Source organism: Leuciscus leuciscus, assembly GCF_965113295.1.
Source record: "Leuciscus leuciscus genome assembly, chromosome: 18".
Taxonomy (NCBI): Eukaryota; Metazoa; Chordata; class Actinopteri; order Cypriniformes; family Leuciscidae; genus Leuciscus; species Leuciscus leuciscus.
In genome coordinates this window covers 8635999-8657814 of record NC_138742.1, presented here as the reverse complement: position 1 = coordinate 8657814, position 21816 = coordinate 8635999, and the positions used below count along the sequence as shown (strand labels likewise).

Here is a 21816-nt window from a genome sequence, read left to right as displayed (position 1 = left end):
ATTTTATACTTTATACCCCCCCCCCCCCCCCCTTTAAAAAAAAAAACTTTTAAAGTTTTTTTGGTTAGTTATTTTGTTTTGTCATTTTTTGTAATTTTAATGTTTTACATTGTTTATTTTTTATTCTATTTAATAATTTACCTAATTATTTAGTTTTTAAATAGCAACAACAACATAATAATAATAACAACAATAATAATAATCAATTAATTTAAAATCGTGTTTTATTAAAGCAAAAATCTCTCAAAGTCGTGTGCCCCACTGCATGTTTTACTATGGTTACAGGCATATTATATTATATATTAAATGACATTATATCATATTGTGTTTTTGTGCAGCTCGACCCGGCGATGAACTGAAGGTGGAGCAGAGCGTGAAGGACCTGCGCTCTCTCAGTCTTCCCAACATGAAGCCGACAGTAGGGGGCAGCGTCTACATCCTCACACCGGGCAGTGAGAGGGCAGAGCATGGGTCCCTACCGCGGCGTGAGAGCGTGGACATACTGGTCAGTAGTGACCTTTTTTTTATTTTTATCTGTTTTAGAAACATGGCCTAATGTGCTTATAGATGCTAAAGGGGACACATTTTGCAGCATTTAATTTTTTAATTTTCTTAGTGCAAGTCAAGGTTGTTATCGTTGTTGTCGTAATAGTCGTACACAACCTTTTGTCTGCCCTATATGAGAATATAGTTTTTTGTTTTGTTTTGTTTTGTATGTTTTATAAATTTTTTGTGTCATAAATTTGGTTTAGAAACATGGCCTAAATTGCTTGTTTTTTTTTGTTTTTTGTTTTTTTGCAGAATTTAATTTTTTATTAAAGTCCTTATAGTGTTAGTCAGGGTTGTTAGTCGTTTTGCAGACCAAAAGACCATCTTAGATTTGCAAGACCATCATCCGGCCATATATTATAACTGTGATTAATAATAATATGATTTATTTAATTAATTAAAAAATATATATCAAGAAAATATTTTATTTATTTATTTATTTCAGCATAAATTTTTTTTGCACCAAGTCCTTATAATGTTTTTAGTCATAATTTAGTTTTACAAGACCATTTGTAGGGATTTAATTTTATTTTATTTTTCTATTTTACATTTAATTTTATTTAAATTACATTAATTAAATTTTGACAAGATCATTTTCTGTCCCCTCTAAAGTACATTTTGACACTTCTACTGTATATGTAAATGATCGCTGTTATGATTGGCTAATCTCTTTGCATGTCCAATAAGTGTATTTGCTGTCCCCGTCGACCCTATATTCATGTGTTCCTCTCTTTCATGATATCTAAACGCCTCAGTCCCACCTGACCTTCCTTTTAAACATAACACATTATTACCTCATGCAGGAAGTTTACTGTTAGTATCCTCTGCCACACTCGGGTCACTCTTGAGCTTCTGATGTTGGCAATTGTGTGCTTTTTAGCTCTTCTCTGTAGAAATGACTGGTTACTCTTTCAACATCATGGGATTGGATTTCCCGGTTGCGCTGTGATGCTCAGTAAAGATGGATTCGTGGAAAGACAAGCCTGAACTCACTCCTGTGTGCGTGTTCAAACATGGATTTATAGGCGTCGGAGATGAGTGCAGACCGTAGGATTGTGGGTAAAGGCCTGTCGATGTCCCTCATAGGTTTTTATTGTGATTTGACGTTGAATCGTCAGGCTTAGCAATAAAATCTTTGAACAGAGCATTCAGGTCTATGCTGTCATCCCATCAGGTTTTGCTTTGCTGTGTATGGATGGAGGTTACGTAACAGCATAAAACAAGCCTGCACGTGTTGGAAGAATATTGCATAGGTATTACGCATTAGATTCAGGTTTGTTTTTCCAGTTTCTTGGAAAGACGGGCCTTTAGGAAAACCACAGAGAATCTCACTAATTAGACCCAGTGTTTGATCTACAGTGTTTTGTTTACAATAAAAGGTTAGTTAGCAACCGAAAAGGAAGATTATGGTTGGTCTTTGAATGTTTAAATTCACTTTAATGTTATATTATCTCAGCACTCATTGACATAAAGGCATCAATGCGGCTAATGCTCATACTTGAGTTTAGAAATTTAAACAAACCCTGTTTGTGTTACAGACAGACAGGTGAGATACGTCAAATCATGTGGCTTTGTTGAGCTTAAGATTTTTCACCAGTTTTAATAAAAAGAAGGGCTGTTGTTTGTTTCTACTTTCACAGTCATCGCCTCTGGTGTCATTCAAGTCTTGTGGTTTGCATTCACACGTTTGTAAGATAACCAGCCTGCCAGAGTTTACATCATGGTATCAACTGACACATTTTTGGGTTCCTCCGCCCTCTTTGTTTTCCAGCGAGTCATTCCTTATCACTTTGTGACGTAATTTTTAGTTGTTCATTCTATGCAAATAGCGCATCTCAAACTTTCCCCAAAATATATTCTTTTTTCAGAACCTTGATCAGCATTTGATTTTTGTCATTTGTTATCATTAAATATTATAGGGTTGAGAAACTTCATCTTTTTTTTACACTTGTGGCATCCTGATTTTTTTTTTTTTTTTTTTTACAGGATTGTAGTAAAGTGCCTTTTGCCAAAACAAAGCTAGAAAGTTAATTCATATTTGTTTATATTTTACCATCCAAAAATATTTTTTTCATGTTTTTGAAAGAAGTCTCTTCTGCTCACCAAGGCTGCATTTATTTGATCAAAAATACAGTAAAAACAGCAATATTGTGAAATATTCTAACAATTTAAAAGAACTGTTTTCTGTTATAGTGTATTTTAAAATATAATTTATTCCTGTGATGACAAAGCAGAATATTTATCATGAAACAAGTGACTTTTTACACTTTTTAAATGTCACATTTTGTGATATGGATTATTTTCTCATCTAGTTTTTTGAGGAGACGCTGCCTCCCGTGCCTCCTCGGAGGAAACAAACACCCCTGACATATATATGTGACCCTGGACCACAAAACCAGTCACATGGGTCAATTTTCTGAAATAGAGATCTGAAAGATGAATTAATAAGCTTTCCATTGATGTATGGTTTGTTAGGATAGGACAATATTTGGCCGAGATACAACTATTTGAAAATCTGGAATCTGAGGGAGCAAAGAAAATCTAAACACTGAGAAAATCGCCTTTAAATTTGTCCATTTATGTTGGCGATTGTGCTGCATTCACTCACAAAAATAAATGTTTTATATATTTACAGTAGGAAATTTACAAAATATCTTCATGGAACATTTGGCATTTAAAGAAAAATCGATAATTCTGCCCCATACAATGTCTTGTTGGCTATTGCCTCAGATATACCCGTGCGACGTGTGACTGGTTTTGTGATCCAGGGTCACACATATGCTTTGGACCGTATGTTTTGAATGTTCTGACAGTAGCAGTGATCTGTTGTTAAGTCTCAAGTCTTCCGACCTTCTCTGTTTCCCGCTGATGGAATTCTCAATTCATCTGCCAACTATTCCGTTGGAATTTTTATGAGAGTTGCTGGGTTTTGTCTGCGAGCGCGTTTGACCTGTATGTGGTAACTCGCCCACTGTGTCTTGCCCCCTCACCAAAGTCTGACCTTTAGAAAGAAACCCATCACCCCTGGGATTACTGGTGCGGCGGTGACACCAGGACTCCTCTTTGAGGTTTGATTGGCCAGATCCGCCCCTGTGGGGGGAGTGACCTTTGAAGCGTGAGCGTTTGATGTAGCATCATGACTTTTACACTCTCAGGAGCTGAAAGACAAGTGGGTCACAAGAGCAGGTTTTCAGGTGAAAGTTGTGTTTTTGCCCAGGCCTTCTTTTGCCAGAAACTCGCCTAAATATGATGGTCCCAGTGGTGTATACATGTTTGTTAGAAAATCAATGTCGTTGCTATGGTTACCGTTGATGTTCTGCTTTAAATGCATGCTGGGCTTCTGTCGCTTTAAGCATGTCCTGTGGCGTAAGATTCATCTCTCACATCAAAGGCGTCGACGTCAGGACTCCCCTCTTCACTTTTAACCTGCGGCTCTGTTGCTTTAGTCAAATAAGATTAGATTGATAATGCAAGCTGGCGTTTGTGGCACACCGTTCACCCACACAGATGCGCAGTAGAGCTATCTTGCCTGAGGACACCTGTCTAATGACCTGAGAGGTGTATTACACAACCTTCCAGGCGATTAGGTCAGAAGTCCCTGTGGCCCCCAGGGGCCTCCATGGCACAGCGACACAGAGAAATGTGTCATTATGATGGATTTAGTGGCTCTTGGTCATGTTGTGAATGTGCATCACCTCCAGCTACTGGCTATATCTTTGCATTAGATAACAAAGCAAGTGTCATCTGCACTCAAATGCTTTTTTTCTGAGCCATTTTTGCTTAATGACTTTTAACCAACTGGTTAAAGTAGTATAGTAGTTCCAGTAAAGTAACTATAGTTCATCATTATGGACATGATTTGTAAAGTTTAACAATCACAAATTGTCAGTGTACTTTTTTGTCTGTAACTGTATTTCTATTTTCCATTTAATCATTTAACTGATAACAAATTATATTTTTTTTGAAGAATATTTAGCTTAAAAAATGAGATAATTGAAAATAAATGCTGCTTGGTAAGATGTTTTTTATTGTCTAATGCAATGACATTCATAGTTTAAAAAAAGTGCATTAAGAAATGTGTGTATTTATATTAGTGCTGTCAAATCAATTAATCGCATCTAACATAAAAGTTTGTGTTTGCATAATATATGCGTGTATAAATATTATTATATTTATATATAATATAAACGTCTATGTGTGGGTACTGTATATATACACACACAAGCATATATATATATAATTTACTACTACTACTACTACTACCAGTGTTTTTTTTTGTATAATTGAAGTACTATTATATTTTTATTAATATTTTTAATTAGTTTGATTTTATATTTTCTGTTTTAATTTTAATGTTTTTGTAATTTGTAAAAGTTTTTTTTTTAAATATGTCTATATATTTTTTATTAATTGTTTTCAGTTTTAGTTATTTTAATACATCAAGTTAAACTATGAATGAGAAATGTTTCCTTAGTAACTATCTGAAATATTTTTTTTATTAATTGATTAAGCTGTCTCCAATGAGAAGGTAAATGGCTTTAACATTGCAATATTTTCATTAGCTTCCAATATAATCAGTAGTTATACAGAAGTATGTGAATACTTTGAGAAACATTGATTTCAAAGACTGCAGAGGTGTGTGTCGAAAAATGGCATCAAAAGCCGCCAGGAGAAGCGTTAAATAAGGAAACGATGCGTTTGATCAAATGTAACTCAGTCAATGGACTATCAAAGGTCTGGATAAACGGCACAGCATCTGTCGGCTGCAACTAACTGCAGGAAATGAGCTTTTCCTGTTCCTATTTGAACTCTCTGATAAGAGACTGGTTCAAAAGTATAATAATATCACAGCATAGAGGTTAGTGTCGGAGCAGACAGATCTAATCTGCATCAGTTTCCCTCCATAAATGAAAGGATCAAGTTGTTAAATGTTTTGTTTAAGGTGCATAATAATAACTCTTGCAAGCTTTGGGCAAAAAATGCACATATGGCACATAAAATCTTTCATTAAGTAAGAGACCAGTGCAAACCATATAATCATTTATTTACCTGGGTTATCAACAAAGAAACTAAGCTCTTGACACAACAGACCCCCGTATGTGATTGATGCTCTTGTGAAGTTAACACAATTACCATGCAATCAGTTTCTGATCATTAACACTCAGTGTTCAAAGACAGTTGAACAAAACATGATTTTAGCAAAAAATGGGGCTTATCTTCATGGGAAACTAGTGGAGAGAATCTTGTTAGAACATTGTTTGGAAAGCAAATTCATGGTGTCTCACATAAATCACCTTAATTAGTAGTATCTGTAATGTAGCTTAAAGCATTTACTGAACTCTAAATGCTGCTATGTAATTAATCTAATGTCTGTCATCACTGCTTTTTATACCTATATCAGCGAAACCACCCTTTTCTAGCAAAACATATTTAGTGCATACCAAACATGCTCACTTTTCACCCAAAAAATACAAAGATTTTTTTTTTATAAAGAAAACAAAGCCATTTTATCACAATTAAGCTCAAAATGCTCTTTATAATGCGTCTTCACATTTCCTTTTTTGGTTGTTTTTAAATAAGTATAAGATTGTTTAATCAGTAAACATGTAAAAGCATTACTGTGTAAACCATTTTTTTATTTTTTTTATTTTTTATAATTTTTGTCCATTATAGTGATAATGAGAGTTTTTTTTTGTTGTTTTTTTTGCATTACAGTAATGAGGGAAATTCTTTATTGTCATGAAATTGTCAGTGCACGAAATGCTTATAAATGTTCTATTTTTGATTTTGGGGTGAAATGTGAGCTACTGTATACATTTTTAATATATTTTCCAAATTAAGTCTTATTTAGGACAATTTCAGAACAAACTCTGGTAAAGTTGCTTTAATTTTTACAACACTGATTGCTATCTAAATAGTTTTTTAATTTCTGATGCGTTACAGTAATGAGAAAACGCTTAATTGTCATCAAAATTCTAAATTAAATGCAAACATTTCCATCTAGACAAATATAACTTCTTGTTTATTTCCTTTGTTTTCGGAGTGAAATATGACCTAGATTCACTCACCCGCTTATTTAATACTTCCCTACTGTAAGCAAAGAAGGCCTGCTGGTTTCTGCTGTGGGAGGGATCAGCATCTAGCGTGTGAATGTTGTTTGCTGTGATGTAGAAAATGACTTCGGAGGAGATGGGAGGAGTTAACTGATGAAGTCATAAAGCCAAAGCTGTCAGCCAGATCCTGAGCACATGTGGAGTCTTCTAGCTTGTTTTCTTCTCTGGATGTTGACTGCTGAAGTTTAGAGGACTAAGTGCTTGTTTGAGGTCAGATAGGGGGTCCAGGTTGGATCATGGTACGTTTTGGACATCTGTCCTCGTGGCACAGTTGGGATCTGCTCCACATGGATACTGACCGTCTGCCTAGTGAAGTGTCTCTCAAGAGTCCATCACCAAAAAAGTTTCAGGTAAAGCAATGGAACTCATTGACTGGCTCTCTAGTAATCATGCTTTTAACCTGTTATACTGTCAGCGTCTCGGACACTTGGCACATTTCTTTTTATTGCCTATTTTTCCCCCCCATCACATTTTTTAGAAGTCATCGTAAATTAGGTAAGCTTCAACACTTAAAATTCATCCCTGAAAACCGTTTTGAAATTGGACATTGCATTACTATGGAAACAGTACTTTAAAACCTTCAAGTAGGCTCCTCCCCCATGTTTCAAATTTGACAAAATGCACTCGACTGTTTTATAAAATCTTGACAAAACATATATCATTGGAAAGGTCTGTCACTAAAGGTTCCATATATGGCCACTATTTTGTGATAGAAGTGATATTGAGACAGAACTGTATTCATTTGTGATAGGAGAATGCATCAAAAATGTCTGGCTATTTTGTGGCTATTTTTGGTATTGCGTCCCTAAACAAAATCTCACATTTTTGTGATATCAACTTCAAATTTGGAACACAACTTGTTTAGACGTAGCTTTGATTTTCTAGATATTTTAATTTAGAGCCAAAAGTTTTGTAAAATATATATTTTGTATTAAAGTTCATAACATTTAGCTTCTTTAACTTTCTTACACTTAAATTTTTTTGAAGTGCTTTTTATTTCAGCCATAATCTGCTGAGTGTCCTTAAATAGAGACCAACCTCAGGCACTCATGAATTACAACCATTTAAGTTTGGATAGGACATTCTTACATCTATGCTCAAAAAGGGAGTAGACGGTTTACATGTTTTAAACATGATGCACGTTGTTATTAGTTTATGTTTCAGTGAATTGTTCATCAGTGATTAAGCTCTTGTATAACAACCTTTTGATTGCGTGACACTGTATTTCTCAATGAGCAAATGTTTGTGCTGTGTGGGAAGGAGCTTCGTGTCTGTGCAATGGAAGCTGAATGTGCGCGTAATGGAAACCCGTTAGCATCATTCCGCTACCTGATGACACAAGTTCGGGCCCGTGTGCTAGACAGACGCTGTTATCTTGTCGGGTGATAAGGCCGTATCGTGGTTTTGATCACTGATTAATCGACTGTCCTTAAGCTTCAATGGCTCTTTGTTATGCCTTTGCTTTGACCAATTGAAGTGGGTGACACTGTGAGTGTTGTTGACCCTGAGACTAGTCCTATGTTGACACTCAAGGTAAAGTTAGTAAATGAAATGTGACCTGCTCAGAATGGTGTTTTGGGGTATTTTTGTGAGCGCTGGTCTTCCACCTTTGTTTGTTTTATCATTATTCAAAGCTTGAACAAAAGCTGTTCTTATCTTCACACTGGTTTGTTGTGTTCTTGAGATAAACTGTTGTATGGAGAAGTTTTGGGTTAAAAGGCTACATGCATCAGTTCCCAGTGGTCAGTCTGTTGTTGTCAGGAATCAGGGTCAGGTAGACGTGACCGTTTAGGAGTATGTTGTATGTTTGTGGTAAGCTGTAACATTTTAACGAGGATTGATTTGAGTGCTGGTAATGTAACCAGTAGGGAAATGTCAACTTAAACGCCTCAGCTGACTGCTGAACACTTAACATGATGTGGGACTTATTCATGTTTATTTATACAGCACTAAGAGGGTAAAAAACCTGTGCATCCACTGAGGGAAATTAATATACATTTATTCATTCTTTATTTTGTTGTATTTGATTTTGTTTATTTATTTGTTTGTTTACGTCTACTGACAAAAATGAATATGAATTTACTTTTGATTGTTTTCATTATATTTGTAGAATTGTTGTATTTTACAGTGATATTTACAAATAACGAAGTAATTGACATTTAAAAACATCCACAGAGGAAAATTAATTCTGTATTTTATTTATTTTATTTTATTTTAATTATATTATTAATTGTTTTATTTATCTTTTTATTTATTTGCATCCACTGTCAATAATAATATACATTTATTGATTTATTATAAATGTTTTAATTGAACTTTATTTAAAAAAAATATGTATGCAGTTTTACAGTGGTAATTGACATAAAAAAAATATATATATATATATATATATATATATATATATATATATATATATATATAAATTCTCACTTTTTTAAAAATATATATTTTTTTTAATATTGCCTACAATCATTAGAAACATATTGTGTGCTTAAATGTTGAAGATTTCTACTATCACTTTCAATTCATCATAAATCCCAAGGATCATCAGAACCTCTTTTTAATGATAGTAGACTAATTAATGAAATGGATGAAGTCTACAGGATTTTACAATTGAAATCAAAATGTATCCTATTTACTTTAACGTACTTTCCTTGGACTTTTTGTGTCTTTAAATATCACGTCACACTACTAAAGTGAATGGATAGAAGACACAGTTGATGTTGACATTAAGGAATTATAGAACATTATGTATTATGTATATTATTATGTATCATTTTAGTGTACATCAGGTCTTTAAGCAGGCATGTCCTCTAATGAGTTATTAATGTGCCAAGCATGCAGGTCTAGGGCTGGTATCATGTTTTTTAAATACTGCTGTAATGAGGAGTATCGTCCACCCAGGCATTTTCTTAAAGATCATGAACCTGTTTATTCAATATAAAATTATTGCTCGGATGTCATTAGGTTGGCCTTGGCATGTTTAGATTCATATTGACGATACAGAAATTCAAGACTTGTTGCAGCACTTTCTATAGTCTGGGATTCCCCTCAGTTTTCATTTCTGAGGTCATTTCCCTGTAATGGCAAGGAAATAAATAGATGCTGGGAAATCACTCAAGGGACAGGAATGCCGTGCTACTATCACTTTCAATTTATCATAAATCCCAAGGATCATCAGAACCTCTTTTTAATGATAGTAGACTAATTAATGAAATGGATGAACTGCAGCAACAGTTTTGTTATGTAAAACCTGTTGGTAGCTAATTGTAAAAGTCTCAACTACATTTTCTTGTTTATATAATTACTTTTTCTGTATGCAAGGACTGAAGTAAACTTATTTTTAGATTTTTTTAAATCAAACATATGTCGCCAAACATACGGTTGGCGTTTTTGAGGAACCAGGATGTGTTCCTGGGACCCAGCTTCTCCCCTCCTTTTTTACATGTGACCCTCTGTCTTTAAACAGCCACACCTCTCTTTCCTGCCCCACACAATGGGACAGGATCCTCCTAGTTGCTATGACGTTTGGGCTGCCCTATTCAGTAATGCAGGCAGACAGGCTCAGTCGGAAAGCTTTACCTCTCATTGCAGGCTGAGCAGCTCTGGTACACTAGAAAGGACCTAGTACGGAGCCCTGATGCACCTCATATTTTTAGAAGGAAATTAAGGGGCGCTGAATTAAAATTAGTGATCTATCATTTAACACGCTTCATTTTGGCTCAAGAACTCTAACGCATCAATGAGTTGCAGGTTCTGAGGTACTTTTGTATCCGTTGGCTTTTTTGTGAGTTTGAAGAGAGGAGGCTTTGAGTGATCATAGCAGCTGGCTCTAGCATGGGTCAGGCTCCGTGAACCCGGCTGAGAGATTACCATGGTCTACCTCTCATTTGACATGCCGCTTGCTTCCATGGTGAGTAGATCAGACACTCTGGGAACCCTGTTCCGCTTCATAAATTCGTTGGTCATTCAGTCCCTCCACAGAGAGTGAGAATCACCAGGCACAGCTGATCCTAAAGTGGGTGTTATTGCATGAGTTTGAACAAATTGCATTTTTTAGCTTTTGGATAAATGATGTGGCGTTTATTGCTTATGTGTTCTCTCCGTTTGTTTATAGAGTACTTTCTTTATTGGTTGTATGTTAAAAAAAAAAAAAAAAAACATTATAAATTCATAAAAATGTGTATAAATGCGTTTTTTGTTTTATTGCAGTAACTTTCAATGTTGTGTCAATGCTGGTAGTGTGAGCCATAACCAGCGTTCAGGCGTCCGTTGTTCATCCTCCCTAAAGTAGAGACATTTCCTGACATCTGCGTCCTCATCCTTTCACCCCAGAATCCTCAGAAATCCCCTCATCAAAGCTCATCGTCTGCCTGTCTCTTTGCATCGGTTCTAAATTTAGCAAGGGGGGCATAGTGGCCAATCCGTCATTCTTTAGCAAGGATGTTCTTGATTGCCTTACCAACAGCACAGTTCACAGAGAAGTATTTGAAGGAATCTTAATCGACTTATAAATAGCCCATGCAAATGCTTTGGCGGGTGTTATAGTACATGGCTTGGTAACGAATTTAGTTGTTAGTGAAGCTCAGCAATCGTTCGATTAGGTAAATTCAAAGAAATTTAGATTTTTTTTTGGTGTCATGTTTAGTATAATATATACATCATGTACATCATGTAAATGTGTTATTGTGATTGCCATAACCTGATGATTAGTCCAGTCATTTTATGAAAAAAGGTTGAACAAATTGCAACAGAAGCCAACTCAACTGATTTTGTATCCTCAATATGTCCTGAGTAAGGGAAAAAAAGTCCCGAAGAAGCTCATATGGGGAAAGTTTTGAAAAAGACCCAAATATAGCCTATTCATACGCCTATTCATTCTTTTTCTTACGTGGATAGGGTAAAATATTTAACCTTTAGATATCACCATGACAATTACTGAGTTGATTACTTGCATCAAGACAAACAAAAATTGTATTACAAGTTTTTGAAATTGTTTGTTAACATGGACAAACGGTACATAATCTAATTACGTATGTGCTAATTTGCATAAATACCACAAACCCAAACCCAATCTCTTAAAACTTAATAAAGGCTGGTTTCTAAAGTACTTCTTCCTGCCTCTATGTATTAATGTTCATGGGTAGCCTAAATGGGTTCCATTCAGACCTTAACATCAAGTATTTTACGGTTATATGTCAACAAGATTCAACAAGACATTTTCACCTGGCTATACCCAATGTTTAGATCTGTTGTGGTATTTATGCAAATTAGCACATACGTAATTAGATTATGCACCGTTTGTCCATGTTAACAAACAATTTCAAAAAACTTGTAATACATTTTTTGTTTGTCTTGATGCAAGTAAATCAACTCAGTAATTTTCATGGTGATATCTAAAGGTTAAACTTTTTACTCTATTCATGTAAGAAAAAGAATGAATAGGCGTATGAATAGGCTATATTTGGGTCTTTTTCAAAACTTTCCCCTAATGGGATTCTTCGGGACTTTTTTTTTTCCTTACTCAGGACATATTGAGGATACAAAATCAGTTGAGTTTGCTTCTGTTGCAATTTGTTCAAGGTTGACCCCCATTTTGGCTTAAAATGACTGGACTAAAAGCCTATATTGAGGTTGCAAGTATTTATTGGAATTCTGAGTGACTTAAAAGCCTTATTTGAAAATTTCACATATTCATTTATACCTGTGCATGTCTAAATGAGATTATTAGTTGCAGTAACCTCAAGTTTTCCCATAAATCAACTGAATCTTACATGATGCATGCAGGTGTTAGTCAAGCAAAACAATAAAAACATTTTGGGATAAAGGAAAATATATATAAGATTTCATTTTCCATTGTAATAATATTTCAGAATATTACTGTTTTAACTGTATTTTTGAACACTTAAATACAGCCTTGGTGAGAATAAGATACTTCTTTCAAAACATTAATAACATCTCAGCATTTTTCAAAACATTAATAACATCTCAGCATTTTTCAATGTTAGTGTGTATATAGATATGTATTTAGTTATATAAAACACCTGCACAGGTGTCTTAAGTGTTCAGTGCATCAGCATCAGCTTCGCTTGTGTTTTTTTAGGGAATTCCATTGTTTTGTCTTCAGACCTTTCCTGTTATTTGTGCATTCCCCAAAAATGGCGTAGTCTTCTCTGGAATTTGCAAGAGTTGTTAGTGGGTAACGGCACTCAGGGCTGTGGAATTCCCTCCGTCTTGGAGAAGGGTCAACAAGCCTGTCTGCCTCCCGCTCAGCGAGATTACTACTTCCTTAGATACTAAACAGCTGTTTGTTTGTTTGTTTAACACACATAAGCTCGTAAGATGGAGTGTGTCTAAATAGAAAGATGTTTCAATGCTCTCTAGCAGAACAATTGCTTTTAAAATAATGGCGGTCTTGATCTCTCGGAGCAGGGTTGCTGACCTCCTCGATTTTTGTTTTGTATGACGTAATGAGGAAATTGTAACATGCAGCAGGATTATTTATTATTTATTTATGAATCATTATTATTGTTTCTGATAATGTCATCGCTTTGCAGGAACCCTAAGTTTTCCATGTGTCCAACTAGGGTTGAGGAATGTATAAAATTTATTTAACAAAGCTCATCATAGTCAACTAATTCTAGTTAACAATTCTCTCTTTTTTTTCAATTACTCTATTTTTCTGAATTTTAGTACGCCCCCCCCCCAATAAATATGTTCCATTGCAATTTACAATTGACGTGTCCATTTTCATTTTCCATATATATAAAAGCTATAATTCATTTATATAAACATATTTACATATTTAATTTAAGATGTAAATAGTTTGAAATAATTAAACATTTATTTATTTAATTATTCATTTATTCATGTACAGTAAAAAAATAAAAAATTATTTAGAATATATTAAAATTATATTTAATTAAAATATATTACCTGAAAAACTTTTAGCAGTTTGAGAAAATGTAAACACATTAGAAATTGTATGATGTGAAATATACTATTTCTAGATCAGGTTTTTAGAATATTGTGATTGCAGATGTGTGCCCACCCTTATTTCTTTTTGTTTTGTATTGTGGTAGTGGTTTGATATCTTCAGATGAATGCTGGTACATTGATTTTATTTTCCTCCACCCCACCTGCCTTACTCAATCGCTTTCTAAATCTCTCTCACACCCCCTCATTCTGTATAGGACTGTTACTGATAACGGTCTCTCCCATATCTCTCGCTCTGTTGTCCTTGACATACTTGTTGATACCCTTCTCACAAACCTTTATCTTTCTGCATTTGTAAACAGTCAACTCACCTGGATCTTCCGATCTTCCTCTTCACAGGGTCAGTCCCGTCGGCGGAAGAACATGACGGAGTTTCTGGGCGATGCCAACATCCCATGCCCGGACACCCTGGCCATACACGGCGGGGCTTTACCAAGCGCGGCTCCAGGATGTTCACTGGCCGGTGTGGCCGCCGGTCCCGACAACTGGAAGAACCGCGCCACCAGCCGGATCAGCGTGTTCTTCGGTGCCGGAGCTGGAAAGGTAAACTCTCCCGCCTTGTCTCTCCCATCTTGAAAACATCAGGAAGTCTAAGGAAAGCAGGTGGTGTGATTTTCCCGTAAAAAAAAAAGATCTCATGTAAAGATTACATTTAGCAGCAAATCTGCATTTTAGAATGATTTCTGAACTTAAGACTAGCGTCAAATTTAACTTTTCATGGGAATAAATTATTTAAAATGAGCTAAACAAATAAAAACTCAAACAAGAGGCTGATGAAGTATTACTCAATGAAATCCGCTTCCTGTGTGTATAGTGTTATGGTTTGACTGTTTCCTCTTGCATTTTAAATACATGAGAAAAACAATACAACAGACAAAATCCCAAAACCCATGAGCCTCAAAAGAACTCCCCCCCTCTGAAAAGTTTCATCCTGCATTTAAACCAGATGCTTGACTAAGCTGTCACTCACCTGTCACTTTCACACTTCCATCCTTTTCACAATCCGCCATGAAACCCCCAAAGACAGACAGGGGCTGTTCTTGTGTCCCACTGGGACTCTTTTTCACAAAAGAAGGGTTAACCAGTCATCTCCAGTGGCCACTACAGGCAGCCTGTAGTCCATCTGTGTCTGGCCTCTATTGTTCGGAAGCACTCAATGCTAAATACTCGTTGTCATAAGTACACCGGCCCTCCTGTTACAGGACAATAGCCCCAGTGCCACACGGGCCATGAGAGTGTCACTGACATGAATGGATGGGCTTTAATTGTGAGGTTAAAGAGAAGGTGGCGTGTAGTGAAAGGGGTGTCTGGGAGGTGTCCTAAACCCTGTCGGGGGTGTTTTGTTTGAATAGACAGGCAGCGCCTCAGTTGTCTGCCGGTTGTTGGTGGTCTGCTGATGTGAATTGTGTTGGGATTTTGCTAAATCACAAACTTTGTTAATGTTAGGGCCTCTTTATAGTTGTTATGTTGATTTAAAAGGATTCTATCATTAACATAAAGCTAACTATTATGGGAATTGTTATGGTTTTTGGGATATTTACCATGGAACTATCTAGTTACCATGGAATCCATCCATCCATCTATCTATCTATCTATATATGCATCTATCTATCTATCTATCTATCTATCTATCTATCTATCTATCTATCTATCTATCTATCTATCTATCTATCTATCTATCTATCTATCTATCTATCTATCTATCTATCTATCTATCTATCTATCTATATGTCCATCCATCTGTCATGCAATCCATCCATCCATCCATCGTCAATGTAGAAAGGGGATTTCAATTTTCTCTATTTCCCCTGTGTGTCTCTTAGGATGTGGACCGTGTGGAGCTGCTTCAAACTAAGTTGCAGGCGTACTCACAGTTCGGTCTGCCCAAGGTTCCTTCTCAGCTCGCCTTCCACCAGGATTCCTGGGAGGAGGAAGAGGAGGAGCCAAACCTGATTCTTGAGGAAAGCTGGAGGCAACTGCTGGATGACCCTGAGGTACTGACACACTGCATCTTCTATCATGGAACATAATCCCATGGGACGTCCCCATCTATTGATCATTGGCGCTAACACATGTAAACATAACCAATTTCGATTAATAGTTGCATTAACCTCAAGTTTTCCCATAAATCAACTGAATTTTGCATCTCAGAACTGCTGATATAGGACATGTATCTGATTTCTACTATTTCACATACTGAGCATTGCACATTTATTAGTGCAATCTGACTTTTTTCTGCTTGTTTTCAGAGTTTAAGTAGACGCCAGTTTCAACAGCAAGAGGCAATATGGGAACTGATCCAAACCGAGGCTACGTACATTAAGAAACTCAGGGTCATTACCGATGTAAGTCGCCAGTTTTCTTCATTACATTTTTCTTCTTTTTTTAGTAAGGACTTTTGAAATTAAAGTTGCACTTTATTCTCTTTGTAAATAAATGTTTCTTGTCTTATTGTGAGACTTTGTTTATAGTCATATATACTATTGACCAGTATTACTTTTCATAATCCAATAAATCCCAGTGAAGGAAATCAAGTCCCGTCCTACATTTATTGCCTACTAAAATTGTGTTTAATCAGAAACATGTTATATTATGGAAGCTAAATGCAATGCAAATGCCATGTGATGTTGTTTTTAAAGTGTCTTCTGTTGTCTGTGCAGCTGTTCCTGTGCGGCCTGCTAAATCTACAGGACAACAGTCTCCTGTGTGAAGTAGAGCCCACACGGCTATTCAGCAACATCCACGACATTGTACATCTGCACTCGACACTGTGGGTTCAAGTCATGTTTCCGGCGCTGGAGAAAGCGAGAAACACACGGAGCTTGATCGACCCCACAGACCTGCAGCAGGGGTTCAGTACGGTGAGTTTATATATATATCTTGACTTCCATATGTAGTAGAATTTATCTTCTGGACAAGTAATTAAAAGGGTGTTTGTGTGGATAGTTTGCGTCCAGGTTCCATCCATATATCCGGTACTGCATGGAGGAGGAGAGTTGTATGGAATACATGCGCTCAATGCTGAGAGACAACGAAATTTTCAAGATCTACATTACGGTGAGGAGTTTGCGACCAAACAAGCAAACAATGTACGCAGAAGCGTGTGTGTGAGAGAGAGAGAGAAGAGAGAGAGAATCCATCCATGATGTATACAATTTCTGTAGCTCTTTTTACGAAAAAGATTTTCAAAGTAGGTTTACAGAAAATAGAAAATGGTAATTATAATATATTGTAATTTATACTTTTTGCCCATTTTATAAAAAAGTGTATTATGTAATTTTTCTTATAGCATTGGCAATCCATCGACCTTGATATTTAATTTAATTTGTATAACTCTTTTTACCATGTAGATTGTTCAAAAGCAGGTTTTACAGATTTTTTTAATATATTTTTATTATTAAGAATATATATATATTTTGTGTAAATATGTTTTATAATATAGTGTTATATAATATATTTTTATATTATGTTATATAAAAAATGTGACTATATAGAATGGTAGTTATTCACCTTAAATATACAACAAACTCTTCAAGATCTACATCATGAAGAGGAGTTTGCGACCAAATTGCGCAGTAGTACAACTGAAGAAAATAAAATGTAAAATAAATTTCTTTTTCTGTCATATGATCTAAATTTAGCTTGTAATCATTGAATTTCTTATCCTCACAGTGGGCAGAAACGAATAAACAGTGTAACCGTCTGAAGCTGATGGACATGCTAGCCAAACCACACCAGAGACTCACCAAATACCCTCTGCTCCTGAAGACCATCCTGAAAAAAACTGAAGACCAAATCTCCAGAGACGCGCTCAACAGCATGGTTCGACCCTTTTGAACATTCACAAAAAATATATATATATCTTGATGTTTATCTGTTGTATTCATCTGGATGCTTGTGAATGTCTTCAGGTGGTGTGTGTGGAGAGCTTCATCAACAGTGTGGACTCTCAGATGCGACAGCGTCAGGAGCAGCAGAAACTGGCCGCCATTTCGGCTCGAGTGGAGTCGTACGAGGCCGTGGAGGGAGCCAGCGAGGAGGTGGAGAAGGTGAGAACTCTACGAATAATTAATCATCTAGCCTCCAAAAAAAAAAGATAAATCATTCCAGTGTGATATTTTGGACTTCATAGAAATGCATTGTTTTGTTGTAATATCTTGTTAGTCATGGTTTTCATGCTCGAAATTTGGTTTTGATTTGAGCAGGCTGTGATTTATGTGGAAAACAGTTTATTTAAGTATTGTTTAACCCGTCCATGTCTACAGGCTCTAAAGGAGTTCAGCCGAATTGACCTGATGGCACCGATGATTGACACGGCACCAGAAGAGACCAGGCAACTGCACCTGGAGGGGGCGCTCCGCATGAAAGAGGGCAAAGACAGCAGGGTTAGTTCAGATTAAATAATTAACTTGAATCCCTCCCAATTTCAGATGCATTTGAACAATTTGGGGAATATTTGGAAGCATTTGCAATGTAGTAGTTGGTTTTAAATAATTAAAGGGATAGATCACCCAAAAATTAAAATTAGCCCATAATTTACTCACCCTGAAGTCATCCTAGGTGTATATGACATTCTTCTTTCAGACGAATCGGTGTTATATCAAAAAATGTCCTGGCTCTTCCAAGCTTTATAATGGCAGTGAAGTTTCTGTTTCGAAGTCCATAAAAGTGCATCTATCCATCATAAAAGTGCATCTATCCATCATAAAAGTGCATCTATCCATCATAAAAGTGCATCTATCCATCATAAAAGTGCTCCAAACTGCTCTGGGGGGTTAATAAAGGCTTTCTGAAGGGAAGCGATGCGTTTGTGTAAAAAAACTATTCATATTTAACACGTTATAAAGTAAAATGTATGGCCAAACGGCCATACGCAAACTTCCATTCGTTTGGCCGGAAGCTAGTTATTTTACTTTATAAAGTTTTAAATATGGATATTTTTCTTACACAAATGCACCGCTTTGCTTCAGAAGGCCTTTATTAACCCCCCGGAGCAGTGTGGAGCACTTTTATGATGGATAAATGCACTTTTATGATGGATGGATGCACTTTTATGGACTTCAAAACAGAAACGGCCATTCACTGCCATTATAAAGCTGGGAAGAGCCAGGAAATGTATTAATACAACTCCGATCGTATTCGTCTGAAAGAAGAATGTCATATACACCGAGGGTGAGTAAATCATGGGCTAATTTTCACTTTTGGGTGAACACCTTTAAGTGTAGCCAGTGAAACAGGCCTATTAATACTGCTTGTGTTCATGTTATCTTTTCTTGCATAGATGGAGGTTTACTGCTTCCTTTTCACTGATCTGCTGCTGATCACTAAACCAGCGAAGCGTTTAGAGAAGGTGAAAGTGATCCGACAGCCTCTCCTCCTGCATAATGTGGTGTGCCGAGAGCTCAAAGACCCAGGTGAGCAGACTGAGCGCAGTTTAATAGCGGTCGACATTTACATTTAATATGACAAATGAGCAGAAACAAGCAGCAGAGGATCTCAAGAGAGCATATTATGAACCATAGTCCTCTTTTAATATGTCCTAACTAGAGGCAAATTGCTCTCTATCTCTCCCATGTTAGTTTTTGTCCCAACCAGAAATCATCCTTATTAACAACATCACATCAATTAAAATGTAGGTTTAAATGTATTTTGGTTTTTATTTTTTATTTTCCTAGGCTCATTTGTCCTCATCTACCTCAATGAGTTCAAGAGCGCTGTGGCTGCCTACTCTTTCCAGGCCAACAGCGCCACCCAGGGGCGAAGCTGGATTGATGTAATTTGCAATATCCAGGTAAAGTCATACTTGTGCCTCAGCAATAATGATCTCTGTTTGACATTTCTGATATTCTAAACCATCTGAAGACCTTCTCTCAGTCCTTGCTAGATAAGTTTGCTGATTTAGCTATTTTGTGCATGCATTTTAGAAGCAACTGCAGCGGCTGCGGTCAGAAGAAGCTCGCAGACAGAAGGCTTGTCTGAAGAAAAAACTAGAAGAGAATCAGGGGGAAGACGAGGACAGCTGTAACTCCACTACCAGTTCACCTCAGTTTAGACACAAAGATCAGAGCAATAGGTATTTGATTTTGTCAGTTCCATTGTTTTGCCTCAAGATGCACACCAGTAATGTTTTTTTCTAAGGCACGTTTATAAAAGCTACTTAAAAGTCCTTATTGAACTAAGGCCTAATCCTGGCTTAACCTAAGATATTTTAATAATATTTTATATTTCATTACATTTCATAATATATTATTTATTTTTATAAATTAAATAAAAAATAATTGTATTATTTTTTATTTAATTAATAATTAAAAAAATATAGATTTTTTTTTTTTTAAACAACATTGGCTGGCAATTTGTTTTACGATAAATGAACTCACATTATTGTTTCTCTGTTTCAGCCAATCAGATGGCTCCACAGAAACCTTGTCAGTGATGGATATGGATGAGTCTGGATCATCTTTGGACCCCTCTACTCTTCAGTCTGATCTAGGAGATGCTGGTCTGTCCTCCCTCTCAGCGCAGGCTCAACACCAGCAGGCCACAGACTTCGAGCCCCATCTGGACAGTCAGGAGGGCTCAGACCTGGACCCACAGTGCCGTTCCATGTCCATGGACAGCGCCTACGGGACACTCTCGCCAGAGTCAATGGTGGAATCACAGAGTCGAGTGGCCCCGGTGGAGGAGGACGACTCCGAGGAGGACAAGGTGGAGACCACGGTTGACGAAGGAGAAGATGAGGAGACAGAAAATGTGGAAGAGGAAGATGATGAGGACGATAAAAGCTCATTTGGATCTCAGAACTCAGTGGCGCTGTCTCTAAAGCCCAGGCGCCGACGCCCCGTCCAGTGTCGCCTGCCGTATTTGGAGAGACTTGCTGTCAAATCCCGTTCAGAGGATAACCTGCTGTCCACAGTTCACCATTGTAGCCCGGGCATTGCCAGGGCAGCCACAGATTGCACAGGAAGTCGGCACACATGGGAGCAGAGAGTTAAATATGTAGAAGCGCCGCTCAGCAGGAGCCTGACAGAGCTCAACCCTGCTGAACCGGACGAGTTTCTCCCGACGGATGAAGAGACGGATGAAAGCCACAGACTCACGTGCAGTTTGCCCTCAGGCATGCTTTTGGACACATTGAGAAAAGCCAGAATTGCACATGAGGCTGATAGCAACCAGATTCCCTGCAGTGCGTCAGACGAGGAGCTATCGCCCCCTAGTGGCACGGAGAGAACGGGCCACAGTGAGAGACCCCAGCAGCACAAAAAACTCACACTGGCCCAGCTCTACAGGATACGCACCACACTGGTGCTCAACTCAACGCTCACAGCCTCGTAAGTGTCACCTTTCTGTATTTGGAGATTGTTTTTTCGTTTCAGTCTTGAAATGAAAAAAACATCTAATGCAGAACAGTTTATTTGTTAATTAAGATATGTATAAAATTTTGGTTGGTGTTTTATTTTATACAGTGTCTAAAGTATATTAAAGTTCTTTAGTTTTTTTTTATACTAAATATATTGTTCCAAAGCAGGTTTACAGAGATTCAAAATGGTTAAAGGAACACACCGACTTTTTGGGACTTATTCTTTAGTTAGATAAGTCCATACAAACCCTTCTCATCTCCGTGCGTGCCGTAACTCTGTCTGATGCACCCACCGCTAGCCTAGCTTAGCACAAAGACTGGAGGTAAACAGCTCCAGCTAGCATACTCCCAATAAGTGACAAAATAACGCCAACATTTTCCTATTTACATGTTGAGATTTGTATAGTCACAGAATGTACGAATAACAAGGTCACATGAGACACAGCCATCTTCTAACCGTATGCATGCATACTGGGAACTATATTCTCAGAAGGCGGAGCACTGCTACTTGGGCGGAGTGATTTTATTTTATTATGACATTGCCAATCAACCTACCTCAATATTTCGTTTGTTCAATTTGTGTATCTGTCTTTACTATATATAGATTGTTCCAAAGTACATGTAATTAAAGTTTTTAATTAATATGATATAATTAGTACTGTCAAATCGATGAATTGCGATTAATCGAATCTAACATAAATGTGTAATGTATGTATATGTGTGTGTATGTATATGTGTGTGTGTGTGTTTTATATATATATATATACATTTATGCACACACATGTGTTTACATACTTTTAT

General features: G+C 36.7%; 1 protein-coding gene across 7 annotated transcripts in view; it reads left to right on the top strand.

The window, feature by feature from the left end:
* Positions 1-21816, top strand: part of plekhg5b (pleckstrin homology domain containing, family G (with RhoGef domain) member 5b) — a gene marked incomplete at its 3' end in the record, with an annotated part of 77336 nt that overhangs the window by 53666 nt on the left and 1854 nt on the right. For 5 of the 7 annotated variants that reach the window (XM_082145529.1, XM_082145531.1, XM_082145533.1 and 2 more), the window contains 13 exons: positions 339-505; positions 13998-14201; positions 15482-15652; positions 15908-16003; positions 16319-16519; positions 16605-16715; positions 17331-17480; positions 17570-17707; positions 17924-18043; positions 18940-19072; positions 19334-19449; positions 19583-19731; positions 20057-20986. In XM_082145529.1, coding sequence (XP_082001655.1) covers positions 339-505; positions 13998-14201; positions 15482-15652; positions 15908-16003; positions 16319-16519; positions 16605-16715; positions 17331-17480; positions 17570-17707; positions 17924-18043; positions 18940-19072; positions 19334-19449; positions 19583-19731; positions 20057-20986 — 2686 coding nt within the window. Of the gene's footprint in view, positions 1-338; positions 506-13997; positions 14202-15481; positions 15653-15907; positions 16004-16318; positions 16520-16604; positions 16716-17330; positions 17481-17569; positions 17708-17923; positions 18044-18939; positions 19073-19333; positions 19450-19582; positions 19732-20056; positions 20991-21816 lie in introns of those variants that run through there. The other 2 variants (XM_082145530.1, XM_082145532.1) reach the window with 1 other exon arrangement.